Genomic DNA, 21459 nt, shown 5'->3' with positions numbered 1-21459 from the left:
AAATGAACATGTTTCAAAAAACATTATCCATGACCAACCAAGATGTTCAATAAACAGACAAAGTGGAGCGTAGTTTCTAGAAGTGAACCGATTGCACTTTTCTGAACTTGATACTTGATTTTAAGGGCCTAAGGAAGCTATTGGTCAGTGATCTTGATAAAATAAAATATTATTTTTTTTATCATTATTAATTATTATGATTAAAACTATTATAATGAATAATAATGAACTATAACTTCATTACCGATATTGGGCATTGTTTCAATATGCGAGCCAAAACATTATTTATATTTAAATAAACTTGACAAATACTATGATCCTAGTTAAGAATCATAATAAATTTTCTAATTATATTAACTACAATTATGTAAAAATAACTAATTCACTGCAATCAAAATTTTAAATTTTCACACTTTATCAGACCATGAGTAATACTATCAATTTACAATAATCTTTAAGCCATAGTCACGGTAATGCAGGGTATAATTCTTTTTTACATGTGTTCGTCACTTAAGCTCTTTTTTTTTTATATAATATATATATATATATGTGTGTGTGTCTATTTATATATGAAGAAGTGTAATATCAAAAGTGTCTCCCTATAACTTTTAAAATTATATTTATAATATTATTTAAAAATCATTAGATTTGATCTAAATTCAGAATTCAAATTTAACTAGTAAATTAATGGCCCAAATTTTATTTTAATTCAAATCAAGGATCTCGACTTAAATATAGTTATGTAAAATATATTTATATAAATTTTATCAAAACATATTATATATATGTAATATATTATATATATAAATATATATACACAGAGAGAGAAAGAAAGAGACGGGTAGTGGATGGAGGTCAAGGGCGTCAACGGCGAAGGTGACATGGGAGCAGGAAGTAATAGGCGTCGTAGGGGTGGTGGAGGTGGGGTTATGAGCATTTTCCAACGAGGAGCGACGGCAGGGGAGGCTTCTGGGTAGGGGGTGGGTGGGGACGGGAAAAGGGGCGGCAACGATGGGAGATGGGGAGGATTTCAAGCAAAAGGGAAGGGGAAGGGTTTTCAGGGAAGGAGAGGGTTTCAAGCGGCGACCATGGTAGTGGTGGCGGCGGGGAGGGGTTAGGTTTTCACTTAACAAAGATATATATTATTATAGATAATATATTGTACAATATAATATAACATAATATTATTATATATAAAATAATATTTTATTTTAAAAAATCAATCAAAATCAAACTAAAGAAGTATGTAATACACCACTTCTTTTCGGGAACAATTTGCTTGATTTTAAATCCAACAAAAAAAAAAATTTGATATTTTTTTTAATAAGAAAGTAATTTACTTATTTCGAATGTTACAAGAAGATGGTATGTATTTTTTCGTATATATGTATTTATATGTATTTGCATTGACACAATAAACAATACCTAGAAGACTGGTTTCCTAGGTGCTCTCGTTGATCTTGCTTTTATACATACAAACGGACACACGCACGCAAACGAAAGTGCAAGAGATGTCTCATCCGTCACATTAGCATTGATAAGCATTGACCTGTAACGCTAGACATAAACTGTCTGGTGAATGATGCTCTACACATCCATACCATACAATATTTTAGTTTCAAATATTGCTGCCAATTGTTATACACATTTTTGGCACATATACTAATACTATAGATATGCATTCATAGAATAAGGTGTCGTAGATATGCGAAGGTCAAGTAATGATATAATAACACTTGTCCTGTGACTAAATGCAATTCCTACATCATTATGAGCTAACGTAAACGTCTCTGGAAATTGGCCAACAAAGCAACAGCTCTGTAGCGACCATGTGAGAGAAATGCCGGTGTGTTAAACCAACACATGGATACTAGCAGTGTGATAGTAGTAGATTCCTCCAAAAGGAACATACACAATTATACTATTCTCACAATTGTACAAGAAAAATCACCACTCGAGCTGCCTTGTTTTCAAGAAGCTGACGGCTTTTGAACCCAACACATGAGAGTAAAACTAGAGCGCCTCTTTGAGATTGAATGTTCTTGATAGTGCCCTTGCATGGTCGTATTCGTTAAGCTCCACCAGCATTTTCTTTAATCGTCTCACAAGTTTACCACTTTCAGTTTCCATGGCACTGGACACGTGCTTTTTCTCCAGTGTCTTCCCAATCAATAGCAAGTAATCTACCAAAGGCTGCAATTTTCGGCTACATTCAAAGAAAAATGACTTGTTATATGGAACAACTTTCTGCTCCAACAAAACACAACTTGAGGATACTATCCAAAAAAAAGTTTTTATGAGGTTTTATTTATCAATCATGGTACTAAATCAATTATCCCCCTTAAGAAAATATATTGCTAAGAAGTGAAAATACTTCATTGTACTCGTATTAGCAACCAGTTATATTAAGCTACCAAGCACATGAGAAAACACAAGTTTCACAAACACCTATATCCTTGTGCATGCACTTCTACTGAAACTCATACTGAAAGTCAATGGGGGACCAAAAAATAAAGCATCTTATTGAGATATCTCTGCTAAAGCCCATCTGCCCAAGGAAATGGGCTTTGCATTGTGGAAGATCAAGCTTCTCATATTCCATTGAAGCCTACAGTCCGAGTTCAATGAAGTTGAACAGTGCCTATATCCGAAGATGTATTTTAAGGGTAAGGATCAACTGAAATGGACACCCAAGCTCATATGAAGAGTCATATCCCAAAGTTCAGATAAAAGGTCATGGCGCCATATCGTAACAAGCTTGCAGGCTTACCATACCATCTTCCTTACACATGGAATTTTAATGATAGAAAGAAAGTGAATTCAACAAATTCTAATAGGAACTCCAAATGTGTAACCGGGAAATAAATCACGTGCAAAAACCATGAACAATAAACACAAAAACACAACTCAAAAATCATAAGCAAGGAAAACTATTAGCTAAGATGAAAAGCATGTCATTAACTAGCTAACATGAAACAAGTGAATCTATAGAATTGACAGATGTAATACCTGCGATCCCCTGTAACACTGGGACCTGTCCAGACACCATAAAGTGAAGCAATGATCCTCTCTACACGTACAATTGCATCATGGACGTTTGACTGTATGCTGTGAAGATGAGGAAGAACCTTGCCGCATAAAAGTTCATCAAGAGCAATCTTCTCAAGAATAGGCATCGCAAGGATTTTATCCCACAAGCATATGTTTCTCATCAAACGAACAGATGTACCAAACCTATATGCTGCAACTCGTGCTGCATTTGGTACAGCCTTCATTTCAAGTGGACTCCACGTGGGCACCTATTATTCAGGATCACAAGACAGATAACTGTCATTAATCAATACTGGCATTATGACACCGAGAACATTCAGTTGAATTCAACCAGGGAGATAACCACAAGACAAATAATGTTCGAAAGTTTCACAACATTACCAGTAAATCAGCCACAGCCTTAGTGAGACGATCACGTAACACAGTTACCAACTCAGCAAGAGCAGAACTCGAGAGGTTTACATATCTGATTATCAAGTTCATAGCAGAAACAGCATACTTCGTCTCACGGGTGCTAAGCATGTCCCAACAATGAGCTAACTGATGGTGTAGAATAGGAATTGCAAGTTTTTCAACCAATTCAGGAATTAGATTGGCATCAGCATCAGCTTCAGCATCCTCTCCACTGATTTCATTGCCATCTTCTGGAAGACCATAATTGAATAGCAAGGAATGCCTGGAAAACATAAGAAACTTATACACATTAATCAACAGAAACATGAACAATAATCTTTAAAATGTCCAAATATCGAAGAAGATATAGCTCAAGCAAGCACATAAATTTACATGTGCATACTCATTAAATAATCAATTTTTAGGTGCAACTAACTTTAAACAAAACCATGTCTATACAAGTTAGTAAACAAATAAATCCCCATAAATCTTCTCAAACTCTGAGAATACCACTTACTGGCTAGATACCTGTGGAATTAAAGCACCAATGCTACAAGTATAGCAACAACAAAAAATGTATATCACACCAAATGAGGGGGGAACAAAGTAGGAACCTACTGCGGCTGTCTGATTATCTTTCTTTTGTAAGTATATGACGGTACTTTTTCTTATCTTGCATAAGATATTGTACTAAAATATCAAGCTACAGGAGAAACATAACATCTCAATGGAATTATCTACAGTACCTACCATTTCATATCAATGAAATCTGCATCTTCATGAAGTGGATCCCACTTCAGAAGCTCGAGCCTCACGTAGGGTGAGAAAATAGCAGGTAAACTTAATGACATATATGCATCACGATAACTTGATGCGTAATCTTTCTTCCATCTTTCAAATCTTCCAACCACAATTGAGAATTGAGAAAAATCCTCAGCTGCATCACTGAAAATTTTATCAGCAACCTCAAGTAATTGATTATGTGTTGACTCATAAGCTGTACTCTCACTATCACTTTCATCAGTGCTCAATTCTCCTTCCATTTGTTGATTGGAATTATCATTTTCCATGGCCAATTTTCTTTTAGAATCGGCTTTCGCTCTCCTTCTTTGTCGAGCTTCTGCCCTTCTTGTGATATCCATTCGTTTTTGCAGATTTACATCTCTACCAAATTCATCTAGCTCCACAGGTGCACTTTTTAATGCTCTTGCATTAGCAGATGCAATCTGAGAGGCAGCAATAGCTGCGGCAACTTTTTCTGGATTGCTTACTCCTTTACGGAATTCTGCACGTGCTGCAATAATAGCTTGTTCTATTTCAGATATTTCATCATCATTGTCTGCTGCTCTTCTTTCTGTGATGGCTCTTGCACGTTCTTCATGAAGCTTCTGCATTTGTTCTTCAAGTTCTTCAATGAAAGGAGCTTTATGCTGCAAAAAAGAATAGCACCAACATTGTTAAAGCAAGCCCTTCCACCATGCACTGAAACAAGTCAGACGAAAAGAAAAGCCCAAGATTGAAAAAGCAAAACATGTTACTAGAAAATCACAAGAGTCTAAACAGTAGATCATGAAACGCAAAGTCCAGTAAAATGAAATAAGCTACAAATATTAGTTCTGTGATAAATGCAGCTACCATTCAACCTGTTTTCTTAACAATTCAACAACAAAAAATCTTGATTATTTCAGTGGAAGACGAAAGAGAAAAGTCGATATCTGTCATCACTGATATTCTTAACGAGCACAACCACTCATCATGGAAGCATGATGCCTCTGCTTGTCAGTGCAAAATTGGCACATAAAGGAATGTGTTTTTTCTCAGAATCACTGAACCCTGTTTCCATTAGGAAAGGCACCACTACAAGCAACGCAAACATTCGTGCACCCAGAGCAACTTGATTCAAACCCTTCCCCCCCTTCTTCAGTTCCTTTACTTTTTCTACCTTTTTTCCCTTGCAGATTTGGGATAGACAAAGTGCGGGAGCATTAATCCCGTTCATTCCAACACCTAACCAAATTTACATAATAGTTCCCACATTTCAAAAGAGTCGGTTACATTGAGGTCATAGCAGTTAAGCAGAGGCCAAGATGCTAAAGATAATCAGAAGTTGCAATTTGCAAGAATGCAGTTGATATCCTTCTCCTTGAAAGACAACCGGAGCCACTCATGATCAGTGATCATAGTGAAGTTTGGTAAAGTAGAGAGTAAAAGGGAAGAAAAAATATAAAGTGATACGGATGAAATTGCAAAGACAAATAGCAAAGGAAGAAGAACTAGAGCTGCTATAGCTCAATTGGCACTATAGCAGAGAAGGGAAAAAAATTGAGAAATTGATCATTCAATATTAATTGCCAATTACTCACAATTATGAATTCTGCACTCCGTTCCCAATTGGTAATCAGTGGCAACGCCAAATTGGGGGCAATGTGGTCAGGATATTGAAATGATATTTGAAAATACTGTGTATTACAGAATATTCCATCATGGAACCACAGAGGTAGAGTACGACCTTTCAAACCAAGAAGAATCAGAATTCGTTTTAGCTAGTTGTTATTTTCATTCCTCTTCTTCTTTTTCTTCCTTTTTTTTTTTTTTTTTTTGGCCAAACAAAATTGCAATGAGTTTGCATTTTTGTTAGGAACAGCGAAATCTACACTTCTAGGCAAATGAAACAAGTGCAAAGCCAGAAAACAAAAGCTTAGCAAATATGTCTAACAACAAAATAACTAACAGTATAAGGACATAGAAGTCATAAATCGGATAATCCATACCTGCAAGAACTCACATATAACAGAAACAAACTCACGAAGCTTTTGCATAAAGAGGAACTTCTCACCAGCAGCAGCCAGAGAATTCTCTAGGCTAGTAATATTCAGCAAGGAAGAAGACAGATTTTCTTCAGTCTTAGCCAATGACACCATTGTTCGGCCATGAGATTCCTGAAACATGAATGTACATCAAACTGCAAAGTTAAAAGATCATAAAAAAACCAAGCGACATCAAAATTATCAACATCGAGAATGCTATTACCCTAACTGAAAGGATATCTTTCATACTAAACCAAAAAAGCTGAGAATGATGAGAATAAAAAAACATATACCTTAACCCTCCTCAAGTTCTCATTCAAGGCTTTCTTAGTAAGCTCGGCCTGCTGAGATATAGACATCACATTGGAACCAACTAATTCTCCACCAGCCCCACCAATACTACTGTAGCTACCAGTAGCTTCCACATTTTGCACCGGAGGATGATGCGTCACACTGGTTCCACTACCCAAGTACCCAAAACTTGGCTGCAAACTACCACTTTGCCGAATACTACTGACACCAGTAACACTTCCACCCACTCCTTGAGCCCCAACACCATCATCTAGCCTCTTTCCCAACCCTTTTCTAACCTGCTCTTCTTCCCACATCTTATCCTCCTCATCTTCATCATCACTAACCATTTCGGTACCCCTCTCTTTTGGCATTGCCTTCTCCTCAAAATCCTCAAAAACACCTTTCTTATCAGCACCACCAATTTTCTCGCCGAAGAACCCAATCCTCCCCTGAAACTCCGGCTCCTCATCACTCAAACCTTCAGCTGCACCGTGATTACTCCCTCCATCCAATGCTATATAATCTGGTGCTGCAGCCTTGGCCTGTCTCAGCCTCTCCCTCTTTGCCCTAATTGCCTCTATCGTTGCCTTGTCCGGTATCACTTCCTCATCCTCCCTCAAACCAGGCCCTAAACCAATATCCTTCAACCGGGATAGTGCATCATTTCTCTCAATATTCAAATCTTTGCGCTTTCGATCAAAACCCATATCGTCCTCCTCAAAATCTTGACTTCTAGCGGCAGTTCCAGAATCTAAATCGTTCGCAATTACGGGTTTTATCAAACCCTTTAAGACTACTACAGGTTCCGGCTCGGGCTTGGGCTTATTACGGGCGGGTGCCGCGAGGGTTTTAGTATTTTTCTGAAGCTCTAAGAGGGCTTCTTTAGTGTAAACTCCGGCTTGTGGCTGGACATTGGAAGGGAGGGTGGAGGATGGAGGGTGTGGAGCAAGTCGGTCCTTGGAGGAAGTGAGTTTGTGAGCTGATGATTTGGAGAGACGTGAAGAGGAAGAAGAGGAGGGCTTGGGAGCCGGCCGAGAAAAGGGTGATTCGTCGTCGTCATCGGCGAATGAAAGGAGACTTTTAGAAGGGGGCTGAGAGGACGTTTTCTTGGGTTTACTCGTGGCCAAGGGTCTATTTGTGGTGGAAGGGGTGCCGTTGCTTTTAGCGGTGGAGGGAGCCGCAGAGTTGGTATCGTCTTCATCTTCGTCGTCACCGGCACGGCGGCGAAAGTTGCGGGATTTGGTGCTCATGGTGGCGGGTCGAGAATAGGTTTTCGATTAGTTCTGTGATCGGCTCCGTATGGATGGGTAAACTTTGATTGCCGGGTCGGATTTGGGTTTCACAACTTATACGTAGCCGACCCGCGACTCACTGCATAGCGGATATTTTTCTTTATTTGGCCCAAAACACCATAGGGCTTATAAAATGGGGCCCATTATTTATGCCTTATTGGGCCTAAATTAATCCACTTAGCTCAGGTGGATTAGTAAGTGATGGATGAAGTCCAAAATCTTTAAAAGTTGGGCTATATGTTTCCCCTGCAGGGAGACAAATATTTCTTTTTTTCAAACTCAAGAAGAAACCAAGTTATAAATCCAGAGGAAGTAATGAATGATCTTAAGAAAGCAAAATTATTATTCAAATCAATTTTGGTCGAATCAAATAATTATAAAGCAAATATAATATATTTATATATTGTTGATCATTTTTTTAAATGGTACTTGAATCACACAGTAAATATATCACACTTTTTATATAATTAGTTTAGATTCGACCAACCAATTTGGGTGAGACTTGATTTAAAAAGAGTATAAATCTCTGGACAACTTGAATAGTGATAAGATAGTCGTAAATGCTATAGTTTCGCCGATCGTAGAAGTATTTTTAGACTAAGTAAATAGATTCAATATAGTTATCCTTATGATATTAAACATGACTAAATTACCATCTAATGAAAAAAAGTATTAAATTTTCTCCCTATATTTTTTAAAATAATACAATTTATCCCCTCACAATTTCGTGCAGTCCACATGCATTTTCTTTATTTTTTATTATTTTTAATTTTTAATTATAAGACTACTTTATAACCTTATTTAATAATTATTGGATCTGATTTAATTTAATTTATTTAATAATTATTGGATTTGATTTAATTTAATTTTGATTTAAGGTAAAAATTCAACTAACAAAATCAATAACCTCGATTTTCTTTAACTTGAATAAAAGAGGACCAACGATATTGGGGCCCTGGAGGAGGAAGGCCGCTAATGGAATGGGGAAAGGGGAGGCCGGCAAGGGATTAGGAATGGGGAGGGGGAGCGGCGACGAAGGTAGGAGTTGGGGAAGGGGGAAGGAGCGAGGGGGCGGTGCCGGAGCGCGAGTTGGGGAAGGTAGAGGTTGAACGATGACTGGGGGGAGTGGGGAAAGGGGAGGAGGGAGGCATGGGGTGGTGCGGGCAACGGGAGTGAAGCTGGAAGGCGGTGACGGGGGCTGGGCGGCGGTGGCGGTGATTAAAAATATATTTATATATAATAATATTTTATTTGCAATTAACATTTACATATTATCATAAATATTAATATATTATATATAATATTTTTATTCTTCAAAAATTATATATTTCAAGTCGTGGAAGGGGTGACTGTATTACACCACCCCACTAAGGGGTAAATTGTTTTATTTTGAAATAATAAAGATGTAATTTGGTATGTATTATGTTATAGGGGGTGTACACTGTACACATCCCATGTCACATAGAGGTAGCTTGTATTTTTTTCCTTAAATTAAATAAATATGATGTAAAAAAGAATGTATTTTTAGTTATGAAAGATTTATTTGACGTGTAATAAGTTAATTAGAGGATAAATATGAATTTTTATTTAATTGTTTAGCTAATATTATCAAATTTAGTGAATTTGAGTAACTAATGCTTATGTTTGTTAGATAGAAACAAACATTAATGATATTAAATGTAATTTTTTAAATTATAAAAAATTTAACTGTAATTACATTAAATTTTAAAGGAAAATAGTGTTATTATCCGTTATTAATTATATCTTGAAATTACAAGGTAGGAACGTCGAAAATCATAATTGGACATGAAGCCGTGGAATTATATCTTGTCCAATACAAGGACAAATTGCACAACTGGGAGGAGAGCAAAATTCATGAACCTGGAGACTCTTACAGGTCACTAAGGTTGTTGTCTTAATTCAAACATGCAATAAACATATACACTAACAGGGGCCAAACCTATTTGAAATAACGACATTAGCTTGTCTGCTCCATACATCGTCCAACCAAGAAAATAGCAAATCTTGAGGGGTCAGGAAAAATGCTCATGAATTCATTGAAAACATGCTTGATTGCATTATACCAAAAGTACCAACTCATCGAGTAAGGGTTTGATCAGCGTTCATTTGTCCTGTGGATAAGGAAATTGAGTTCGTTTACCTATATAAAATCCAGACGTATGATCATACACCCTAGTCAAGAATGAACAGGAAAACGGGACATCATTTCCCTTGAAAGTTGAAACGAGGGTTGGTTTTGTTTTTCGCCCTCATCTTGGTTTCGTTGCTGTGGATGGATGTGCCTAACGGAAAACAGACAGTAAGGGCCTTTGACACCCTGGTCTGTGCATTCAGCTCTGGCTTTAAACAAATATATAATAAACTCAGATGAATTTGATCACAATCATCAAACACCTCTCCTTATATAGTTTGTTTTGCATTTCAATTTTAAGAATCAAGAGTATTATATATAGATTTGTACGTATTTGATTTGTTTAAATGTATCAAAGAAATCAAAATACAAGACAGAATTGGGTTATAAAATACCTATTAATATAATTTAGTATTTGGTACGGTCAAGAACTTGGAAAATTAACATTCTGAATTATCAAAATTTCAAATTTTGATGTGGCGATCAATCTTGTCTGAATGAACATGTCTATCATTTCTCCACTATATGTAGTAGTATAGTACTGTCAACGGATTAAGACTTGTCGACTACCAATTAAATACACATATATATGGAGTGCCCAGATTATTAAGTATATAACACCAAGTTGTAAATACAAAATTTAGTATATTTCCTGTGTGTGTGTGTGTGTGTGTCTGAGAGTGAGATAGGGGAGTGAAGAGTGAGCAGATTCTTAGACAAGGGAAAGTATATATATAAATACAAAAGTAGAGAGATAAGTGATGTCTGATGAGATGGTTTGAACCACTTGGGTACGAAACAAGTATCTACTACTCTACTGAATATTATTAAGCAGTCTCATATATGTAATAATACAGACTAAAATGTTTACCAATAAGTCAATCACGCATGATCCAGCATTAGTAGAAGTTTGATTGTGATCCTGACCCAATGAAGGTCAGGGGCCCCATATAGATCGGGGTGAATATTCGATAGGTGATAAAAACATTTCAATAATACTCTATATATATACAGTTTCATAAGATCAACTCAGTGGCAATCAAAGACCTAGAACAAAAGCATATGTAAAATGAATCAGCACGCGAATTACGACGTTGTCGATACCCTAATCTTAGTGATCCTGCAACTATCACGAAGCTGTAATAATTGAGTGTATATATATGCTCAAGGGTCATATTGATACAGTTACGTATATAGTTGTGTGTGTATCTTCTGTACTATCCATAAAGAAAAAAAAGGGATGAAAAATTCTAACTCAAATCGAATTTGATCGAACCTGAACTAATTATATGGCTAAAAGCAATATATTTGTTATATTTGTCATGTAATTAGTATACAATTAAAGAAAAATAACAAACACTCTCACAATTATTGTTTGGTTCCTCGTGTTTTTTGTAATGATTAAAAGCCACATTTTTATGATGAATAAGAAAAATTTTACATCAATTTTTATTCAACTCTGATTAATAATAACTATTTACTACTGAGTATAAAACATAGCCAATAATAATTTAATTATCTTTTTCTAGTGAATCAAAGGTAGGCAGCGGATCCATGGTTCAAGTGTGCATCAAAGAAAAAGTTAAGAGCAAGCAATCGTGAAAAGGAATACAGAAATGTCAGATAGAGAGAAGAGTTGAATGGTGGGGTAAGGAACAGGGAGGATTGCACGTGGGGGAGGATAAGGTTGCTGCTATTTCAGATTTTGACTCATCGCCATTACACAAGGGAAGGGTTGTTGCATATTCTATTTTATGTCATATATAAAAATTGTAATAGAAAGTGCAATTTCTATTTAGGTGCGGAGTGAATTTTTTGTTGCAATTCCTGTTGTATTTTTTATTTTATTATATATATATATTAAAAAAAATGACCACGTCATGTTTATACATATAATCTGTACATATGAAATGTAATAAAAAATGCAATATAAATTGAAATAGGAAATCTAATTCGGTCCGGGTGTGGGGTTTGGACAGTTTCGGTCATTTTCCTGAACTTACATGGCAACCATTGATTATTTGGCCGACACCAGAATTTTTAAGAAACCCTCTCTGCCCCCACCAACTCTCATCTTTTCAATTTTTGGACTTCTTCATGTATCTGGTTTTTTTCTAAAAAGAAAATAAAAATAAAAAATAATTATAATTGATCATCCTTTTTTTTCTCAAAAAAGAATTCGGTGACTATAGAACATTAGGACAGATGTGTTCTTTGAACAAAAACAAAAAGACTGGACTGCTCATTTTAGGATCTTTAGAGGTCTTTGACTGAGGTTACAAGTTTTTTAAATTATTTTATAAGATGTTTTAGGATTTATAAATTTTATAAAATTATTTGATAATTTTTTTTAAAGATTCCAAAACAAGAGGTTTTGGATCTTAATTATAATTTATTTGAAAAAAATTAAATTTTCTAACTTTTTTATAATATCTTATAAGCTTTATAAGATTAATATGTCATAAGACAAAATATTATCATTCATACACATGCTCTCTCTCTCTCTCTCTCTCTCTCTCTCTCTATGATTTTAAAGAATTTTATTGCTCTTTAATTTTTCTTGCATTTAGAAAAGAAAACAATATTTTATTATTTAATAATAAACTATTATTATTAAACAAAAATAACATTGCTATTGATATTATATTTACTGAAAAAATATTAAATTATACGACTAGAATTAGTTATTGCATTAACAAAAAAAATATCAATAATATATATATGTTAATATTCGACTAGTATGAACGTACATATAACAATATATTTACGTTAATATTCGACTAGTATGAACGTACATATATATTATTTTTATTTAAAATTTTACATAATAATTCGTTATTTTTTTACTGTTAAATTTTTGTTTGAAGTGTGTCTATTTATGAAAGTACTTTAAAAATATTAAACTACAAAATATGTTAAGAAATAACAATTTATTTGATTCTAATAGTATCATGTCGTCTTTTATCATTTTACCAATACAAAAATCTTATTACGCGAAATATCTTAATATATTATAAGTTTTAATATCTTATTTTATTCAAATAATATAGGAGCTTATTGTTAAAATAAAATCCAACATCTTATAAATTTTTAGAATATCTTATAAAATATAGGAGTTTATAAAATATTTTAAAAATATTTAGGAAAACACCCTCTTGGTTGAAGAATTAGAGGCAGAATTTTAATTATTGCAACTCATGTAGCAACGGAACTCTTAGGAACCCCTTTTTTCTCTTTGAAATTAGGTCGAGAGCAGTACATATATCTCCTGCAAGAAAAAAAATTCAAAGAGAATCAAATGTGTGACTTGGAAAAACTTGCTCTTATCCTGTTACGTACTACATTTAACTTGTCCGAAAATGACAATAAAACTTTAGGGCTGCAATTAAAAGTCCTTGAGGTAATATCAAATGTCCCTTTCTAATCACACATATAGCTGACATGGATTAAGAACCTATTCTTTAGAATGCGAAAATATTAAATATTGTAAATTATGCTATATTAATAATGAGATTAAGAGGGCGTTTGGGTGACCTTATAAGCTCTTTGAAGTATTTCATAAAATGTTCGAGAGTTTATAGGAAAAAAATGAGCTTCAAACTAATTATTAAGTAAAATTCTCGTTGCCAATCGATATTAGGAAAATTTTACTTGCTAATTAGTTCGACGCTGATTTTAACATCAAATTTTTTTAATAACTATTGAGTCGTACTGATGTAAATTAATATATAGTATCTTATAAGATATATGAGCTTATAAAATCTTTTAAACAAGTTTAGCCAAACACCCTTTAATTATTCTGTACTTATGACTTATTATATAAGTGTCTGAAATTTTTACGTTCGATTCTTATTAAAAAAAAATTATTTGACCTAACATTAATACGTGGATTATTTACTTAATTAAATAGTTAGAGAACATTATAAAAAACAATTATAATTTAACATACTAACGCATGTTGTTTGGTTGAGACATATTTGAAATTAAACAAGATTATCTTTGTTCGAGAGACATATAAAACAAGATTAGTAAAGTGGTTTAGCGTCAAGACAGGTTTATGTCCAGTAACCTCCTATACTTATCACCAAAAACAAATGAAAATAATGGAACCACCACACCTAACCATAATTATCCTATCTTTAAGTGGTAGTTTGGGCGCATGTCATTGTGCTTAAGGGGGCCACATCAAACACGACTTTAATGAAACCATAATTAATTTCGTATTATGGAAAAGATTTGATTATCACGCTTACTACAGACGTGCCTTTATACAGTAGCTAAAGGTTAGCAAGACTGTTTGACTGATTGAGAAAAGCGACTTTATTTGCCACCATAACATTAATTAGCAACTTTAATGAGGTATTAGAATGCTTTATGGATTGCTAGTTATCAAGTTGATCGTTGGAAAGCCAAGATATATAGTCAAACAGGCTATGAGGAGAATAATGATTTCCTAGTTAGTAATTAATTAAATAAAAAAGGGATAATTAATTATACCTCGTTCTCTTGATATTTTGTGTAACTATACGTAAACTTTTATAATTTAAAAAATTAGATTTAGTTTCCTAACGTTTGTTTTTGTCTAACAAATAGATCCTTTCATTAGTTAATATTTACAGAATTTGTTGATATTAACAAAACCGTTGAATGAAAATCCATATTTATCCTCCATCAGCAATTGACTTATTGCTAATTTATCAATTATATATTAAATAAATTTTTTCTTATCAAACTAGTATTATGACTATTATTATTCCCCTCATCAATCTTCTTAATTATTCATTTTTTTTTTTCAGTTTTTTCTTCAAATATAAACTGTAGCTAGCATGGGAGGGATGTTAACAAAAATAATTAACTCCAACTTTTAGGAAGAAAAGAGAAGTACATTCTCCTTTTGTATTTTGTGACTATTGTAAATGAAGAGAATGTGGGCCAATTGCAAATGACTACGTAGGGAATATGTATAAATAAATTAGAACTAATTCTATATACTCCTCTACCCCCTATCTCACTGAAATTTCATTTAAATATAATCAATTCAGATGCTCTTGAAGGAAAAATCTGAACTGATGATCACTCCATCCAAATATTTAAATCGTTAAAAGAGGATAATTATTTAATATTTGATATATTAATACACCGTAAAAATGCAACCCCTCATGAAAACCTTCTTTTATAAATGAATTATAAATGAGCAGATTACTCCTTGTGAAAAAAAAATAGTAATTTATTCTCGTGTTAATTAAAATGAAATAATTTATTCCTATCTAGAGAGATAAATTGTTTTATTTTAAAAAAATATAGAGGGTAAATTATTGTATTTTTAATAATACAAAAGATAAATTGATAATTTGTTTTTCATAGAGAGGTAATTTGTTCATTTATAATGTCACAAAAGAATTACTTGTATTTTCTATAAATAGGTGGCAATATCATTCTAACCAAAGACTTCTTATTTAACTTATTTCTCGTATTTGTTCTCACGACTGCGTCATCTAAAATTTTAAATTGCTAAAAATGAAAATTATTTAATATTTAATATTTTCATATTAAGCCATTTCTTGGCTTCTCCTCATTACATCCCACAGTTGAAGAGAAGAAAGAGAAGACGAAGAAGACAACAAAAGCACAAGCTAAAACCAAGAATTGAATCAAAATAATAGTTTCATGATTCCATCTATTTGTATACAATAAGAAGCCCTTACGGCCTATTAATTAGTACAAAATTGTCAAAACCTAGAACTAATGGACCACTTCTCCCGCCGCAGCTATTTACAGTACTCTAATTAACGTAGTCGAGAACCAAAACAAAAGAAAAACATCATCGTCTCGTGTCCTATCAGACAGGAACTAAATTGGACAATATTTCAAGGAGCTCTGACGAAAGAAACATTTCGCAACGATTGAGTTCCTTTCGTTGAGGCAGCCACAATAGATTTAACCCGACCCGAAGACGTGAGTCAGTCAGTCGTGGTAGCAAAGTAGCATGACGACGCATCGTCTGATGATGTAGAGCTTAGCCCTTTGTTCCCTGAAGACTCCGCTGAGCCCTCTGCTCGAGATCCTTTTCTTGCCGCCGCTGCTGATGCTGATCTTCATAGTTTCTTGCTTGCGAGAAAGAGAGAGGAGAGAGAGTTTGGTTTTTGTTGAGGTTGAGGATGTCTTAATTATGTGAATGAGTTTGAAGTCAGGGTTCCAAATTGTGAGAGGGGGGTTCTTATAGGTGTGTGGAGGTGTGGTCTTAATTAGGATTGGTCGAGTGAAGAGCCAACTATGGGGCACCAAAGGGGGTGCACTGCCCCCAAGATCACCAGACAGTTTCTCTCTGGGTCTGGGTCCCACTTCCCACTTCCCACTTGGGATTCCATAGCCAACAACGATGTGCAAATTTGATAAAACTATTCTAACAAATCCACCCACTCTTCCCTTTTCTTTCTTTACAATTTATTTATTTACATCTCTATGCCGTTTCGATAATAGGAGATAGCTTGATTTTTATTTAATCAATTACATAAATATCATAAACTTAATTATTAATAATCAATTATAATTAACAAAACAATTAATTTTAAAAATAAAGAACTACCATTAAAATATGTAAAAAAAATTCACATTCGGATAATAAACTACAACAACTCATATATAATGAAACCTCACTTAAAATCCATAATCTCGAACATATTCATGAGACATCAACCTTAATTTTAACCATTAGCCCAAAACATCATTAATAGTATATGTTACAAGTGCTTATTTTCATATTATTACTTTTTTTTTTCAATAATATATATATGTATATTACAATAACTATCAAAATCTCCCGACGAATTCCGGATTTTAATAAAAACGTTAGAGTGGTCTCCTTGCCATGTCCAAATAATATGGTATGTTTGCATTTTATAAGTGTACATTACTTTGGTAGATTTCAACCTACACATTTTTTTATTTATGTAGACTATATATACCCACCAACATAATGGGTCGCCCGTTACTTCAACCAGGCAACATATTTCCGTAGTTTATGAGCTACCCTATTGATATGCTCATAATAATTGAATTTGGAGATATTCATCAATACATATTTCATAATTTTTTAATAATATTATTATTTTCAGTGTTTATTTTATTTATTGGTTGAATTGATAAACAAGTGGAATCGAGTTCGGTTGGATCCTACTCTAGTTCAACTACCTTTTACTAGCTAGTCTTTGATCATGACAACAATTATTTCACCGAATTAGCTTTTGATAAGTGTTTATGTGGTACAATCACGCTCAAATCATGGTAACACAGCATGCTTATGCGTGCTTTCTTTTCCAGAAATTTTATGATAAATATTAATATAATTAATCATTTGACATGTAAATTATCATGATTCTTTTCAAAGAAATTATCATGACTTTTTCAAAAAATATAATATGATGCTATATATTATTGTACGTGATTTAACATATACTTAACTAATAATTAGGTACCTGTCCAAGTAGATAGCGTTTCATGACCTTAATGTTTTATGTCGTCGTTGATCCTAATTTTATCGAATAATTAACAATAATAATTTCCCATGAAGACTTTTTGTCCCTTGGGGTTGAGGTTTATTGTTTTTGATTAATTGTCTAAAAAAAACCTCAAATATAGACAACCATCACTATGCAATAATTTTTTATATCTTGCAACTAATTTTCTAATTATTTGACATATTCATATACCTACTGCTGTATATAGTAGTGAACTAAACATATTTGATGTGTACGCATAATATGAATTATATTTATTTAATTTATTTAAAGAGAAAAAATTATGAATAATCGATCAAAATTCATAAAATGTAATACTTTTAAATGTGCTTGAGTAGAAAATAATTGATAGAACAAATTAGTTAATAAAAGGATAGTTATCTTTTCAAATAAATAAATATATTAAGGAATTGTAGTTTATGTTGGAAAAATTTCAGTTTTGTGTAATGAAACAACATTTTGAAATATAAGAATCAGATTTAGAAATCACAAGCAATCAAAATCATGTTGGAATAAATAATATATAACAGCTAAAAATGCAATTTCGCGACAAGTAAATGAAATAATAAACTTATAACGAGCATTGCATTGTAACAATTCTCAATCCAATGAAAATTGTAAATTTAATCGAATAGCATAATTCACTGGTTGCCTTAAAAAAAAATAGATATTCCGTATTAGTAGTGCATTGAGTACAACGTAATTTCTCCCAAAATAATATAATTGTAATTCTTTTGATTTTAGTACTATATCGAAAAACACTTCAATCAAAAACTTGTTACTGAAACAAAACTTAAATCTTTGAAAAATTGTAAGAGAAGGCGAGAGAGAAATTTGTAATTGTATTTGTTATTTGTAAATAAGACATGGCTTGGCCTTATATAGGCATGTAAACCTCACCACTTTAATTAAAACAAACATTATGGCAATGGATTCCCACATGAAACAGACACAAACGACTAAATAGACATAATTTTGAACCAAATATAAAATATTGGTATATGCATTGGTCGGCAATGTACCAAAAACAAAAAAGGAAGTGTTATTCGAGTAAATGTGAATGAGATGATGAGAAGATTTTGATGGGACGAGAGTGTATAAGAATACTATTTGGAATCCCCATGTCAATAAATCAGAGGGATCAAATCAAAATAACAGTCAAAACCCCCACGTGAATTGCAAATTGGCGTGCCATATATATAAATATTCCCCTTTGAAAACTATGAATAATGGTTATCGTGTCAAGAGCCCAAGCAGCAGAAATTTCAAAGCTGTGGCCTTCAGCCCTAAGTTTTAGTTTTATTTATGGTCGGATTACAGGTTTTGTCAGTACAAATATTAAGTGATAGATTAATTTATAGTTAATTTTACCAGTGCATAGCAACCCACTTGCTTCGTCTCGTGTTTCTCCCATTTCACTACGGACACAGAAAATTTTAATTTCAATTGGATTTAATCGGGTCTGCACTAACGATATGCTAAATATATGTATATTTATCGTATGATTGATATACAATTCAATGAAAATAGTCAATCTTATAATAAGTATATCAGATTTATTTTCTAATGATTCGATTTAATTAAACTTAATTTGAATAAAAATTTCCCATCAAACCCCAATTTTAAGGCACGATCAAATGACACTTTACCCTTTCTTTTCGAGCAATTATGTTAAGGTTGATTTTTATGATTTTGGTCGAGGCTTTTTTCGCTGTTTTTGTTACTTAAAGTACAATTCATAATCTATTTCAACACAACAACGTCACAATTGCTAGATTGTGCATAACGAAACCACCCCAACAAAATTAAGTTAGTACGTAGGAAATTTAGTAATCAAAACAAAACTATATAAATAAAGTTGTGTAGTACGTAACACAAAATTGTGATAGAAAATCCTTTGTTTTAAAACAGGGCCATGCGTTCTAATATCAAAAACTATTTTTTTTAAAGTGAAAATAATAAAATATTATTTTTTAATAAATCAATTACAACTATCAATACCAAATATCTATATTCAATAACTATAACACTTATATACTAATTATCAATAATTACTATTAAAATAAAATCACAATTATTATCAAAGTAGGATACAATTCAAAGTCGGCATAGTTTGAAGTATCCCATATAGTTGTACTGGTTTTTCATTGCACATATTAAAAAAAAAAAAAATCATCATGAGATTGTAGTGAACAAGAAAGTGAGGGCACACGTGAAGTTCTCGTGGTTGAAACGTCGCTTGCCTCGGCTATTCTCGACATGATCACCTAATCAAATAAACTTTTGTGTTATCCCTAATCTTTATTTAATCTTATTATTCTACTACTACATCAAAAGCTGCTCCTTGACTAGTCTATGCTTTCATTATATTATATATATTATACGTATTTTTCTCATTTTGAATTTCGCTCTCACAAAATATGTTATAATAATTTAACCAATTATTACAAAATGGAATACCAGTTTGTCGTTGTCTAATTATCAAGATTCAATCAAATTCGCCTTCTCTTTAAAATTGAAGTGGGGGATAGGCAGTTGTAATCTTAGGTGTGGATCGAGTGTCGATACGATGCGCCTTGTCTTTGCACTCTAATTGATTTGGTTAATAATGGAAATTAAATTTAGATGTGAGTTGATTATAGTATTAGTGTTTGAGTAGACATACAAGATATAGATTGTAAATAGTTGATGAGGCGAAGGACCTGTTTTTCTTGGTATGACTATCTTAATTAAAATGAACTGATCCACCACAAACTCCCTACCTAGACAATCTTGTTTATTGTCCCAATATGTTTTGTTCTCTGGGTTCCAAGTGCTGCTGCTTGGGCTTACGAGGCTAAAGGCTTCACCTGGAGTTTGGACATCATCGAAAATATCCTTACTAATTATGGCCCAAAACACGATAACATCCATGGCTACACTATTCTCAAACGAAGCCCAAATTCAAGACTAAGAAGATTCCTGCCCTAAGAAGTGCCAATTCTTCAGAATTTCCTGATTTTTCTTTCACTGGGGCTGTTTTTTTTTTTTTTTTTTTAAATAACAAAATTTTTATTGGTATTAGTCAGTTGAATAAACCGAAAATTAAACTCGTTGACTAATTCCATTTTCTTTTAATTTTTCAGTTTGATAATTAAAATAGTGGGCAAAGAAAAACATTTTTAATGAAAACATAGTTGTTTAATCAATGGAATAATGATTATGATTGTAATTTTGGGAAGACAACAGTGGGGAAGAGTAGTGGAAAAAACATTAAACAAAGCTCATGTTTATTTGTCTTCATGCATAGTGTTGTTGCATGCTTAATTTGATGTCTTCCACTCAACTGGAAAATCGCTCTTTTCATCACACGCATATATTTATACAGACGTTTTCAATTCGACTGGACTGGATGATAAAAACAAAAAGAAGCAAACTACAAAGATCAGACGTCTGCATGTCACGGGTCTGAAACCCGACTTCACACCTACCCACCATCCCCACTCAGCTCTACATTAAATAATAAATAATTATAATCATAATAATAAATAAATAAGATAAATTTGGGTTTTAATTTTTGGGTGAATTACCTCTTCTAACATTTGATACAATCATAAATTCTCCTAGAAATTACTAATATAGTTATATAACTCGTGAACATGTTAATGTTTGCTGAAATTTTATTTTATTTTAAAATAATTTGACAAATTATAAAAGAATCTGTTGTTAGTCGAATGTTATTATAAAAAATTTACATTGGACGAATGTTATTATAAAAAAGTATATAATTATTTTTAAAAAATATTTAAATTATAATTTAGGGTTTATAAAAATTTTTTAGACAATTCAATATAAAATTTAGGTAAAATTCTAACAAAAGTCGTGCACAATGGAGGAAGACATTATTTAGCATTTAATTTTCAATATATTTTTTTTGTATTATTATTATTATTATTATATCTTGTTTCTTCAAA

The 21459-nt window shown here is 32.9% G+C and overlaps 2 protein-coding genes across 2 annotated transcripts; both read right to left on the bottom strand.

Moving 5' to 3' along the window:
• On the bottom strand, positions 1570 to 7870 carry LOC105156418 (transcriptional repressor ILP1). The gene is made up of 6 exons (XM_011072535.2): positions 6545 to 7870; positions 6216 to 6383; positions 4195 to 4874; positions 3433 to 3727; positions 3010 to 3299; positions 1570 to 2206 (listed from the first exon to the last, which is right to left on the bottom strand). Exons 1-6 carry the CDS (start codon positions 7793 to 7795, stop codon positions 2014 to 2016), a joined length of 2877 nt encoding a protein of 958 aa, XP_011070837.1. The 5' UTR covers positions 7796 to 7870; the 3' UTR covers positions 1570 to 2013.
• Positions 15636 to 16189, bottom strand: LOC105156416. Its single transcript, XM_011072534.2, has one exon. The coding sequence runs from the start codon at positions 16086 to 16088 to the stop codon at positions 15954 to 15956; it is 135 nt and encodes a 44-aa protein (XP_011070836.1). The 5' UTR covers positions 16089 to 16189; the 3' UTR covers positions 15636 to 15953.

The sequence above is a fragment of the Sesamum indicum genome, linkage group LG2, assembly GCF_000512975.1.
Source record: "Sesamum indicum cultivar Zhongzhi No. 13 linkage group LG2, S_indicum_v1.0, whole genome shotgun sequence".
NCBI lineage: Eukaryota > Viridiplantae > Streptophyta > Magnoliopsida > Lamiales > Pedaliaceae > Sesamum > Sesamum indicum.
Note: the sequence above shows the minus strand (reverse complement) of the source record. Positions and strands in the feature narration are given on the sequence as shown.

Excerpts from the sequence above, each read along its gene's own strand:
- LOC105156418 (XM_011072535.2), bottom strand. The coding sequence starts at position 7,795 with ATGAGCACCAAATCCCGCAACTTTCGCCGCCGTGCCGGTGACGACGAA. Across the intron at positions 6,384-6,544 it reads AGAACTTGAGGAGGGTTAAG|GAATCTCATGGCCGAACAAT; the intron begins GTATATGTTTTT and ends TTCATGTTTCAG. Across the intron at positions 3,728-4,194 it reads GATTTCATTGATATGAAATG|GCATTCCTTGCTATTCAATT; the intron begins GTAGGTACTGTA and ends TATGTTTTCCAG.
- LOC105156416 (XM_011072534.2), bottom strand. The coding sequence starts at position 16,088 with ATGAAGATCAGCATCAGCAGCGGCGGCAAGAAAAGGATCTCGAGCAGA.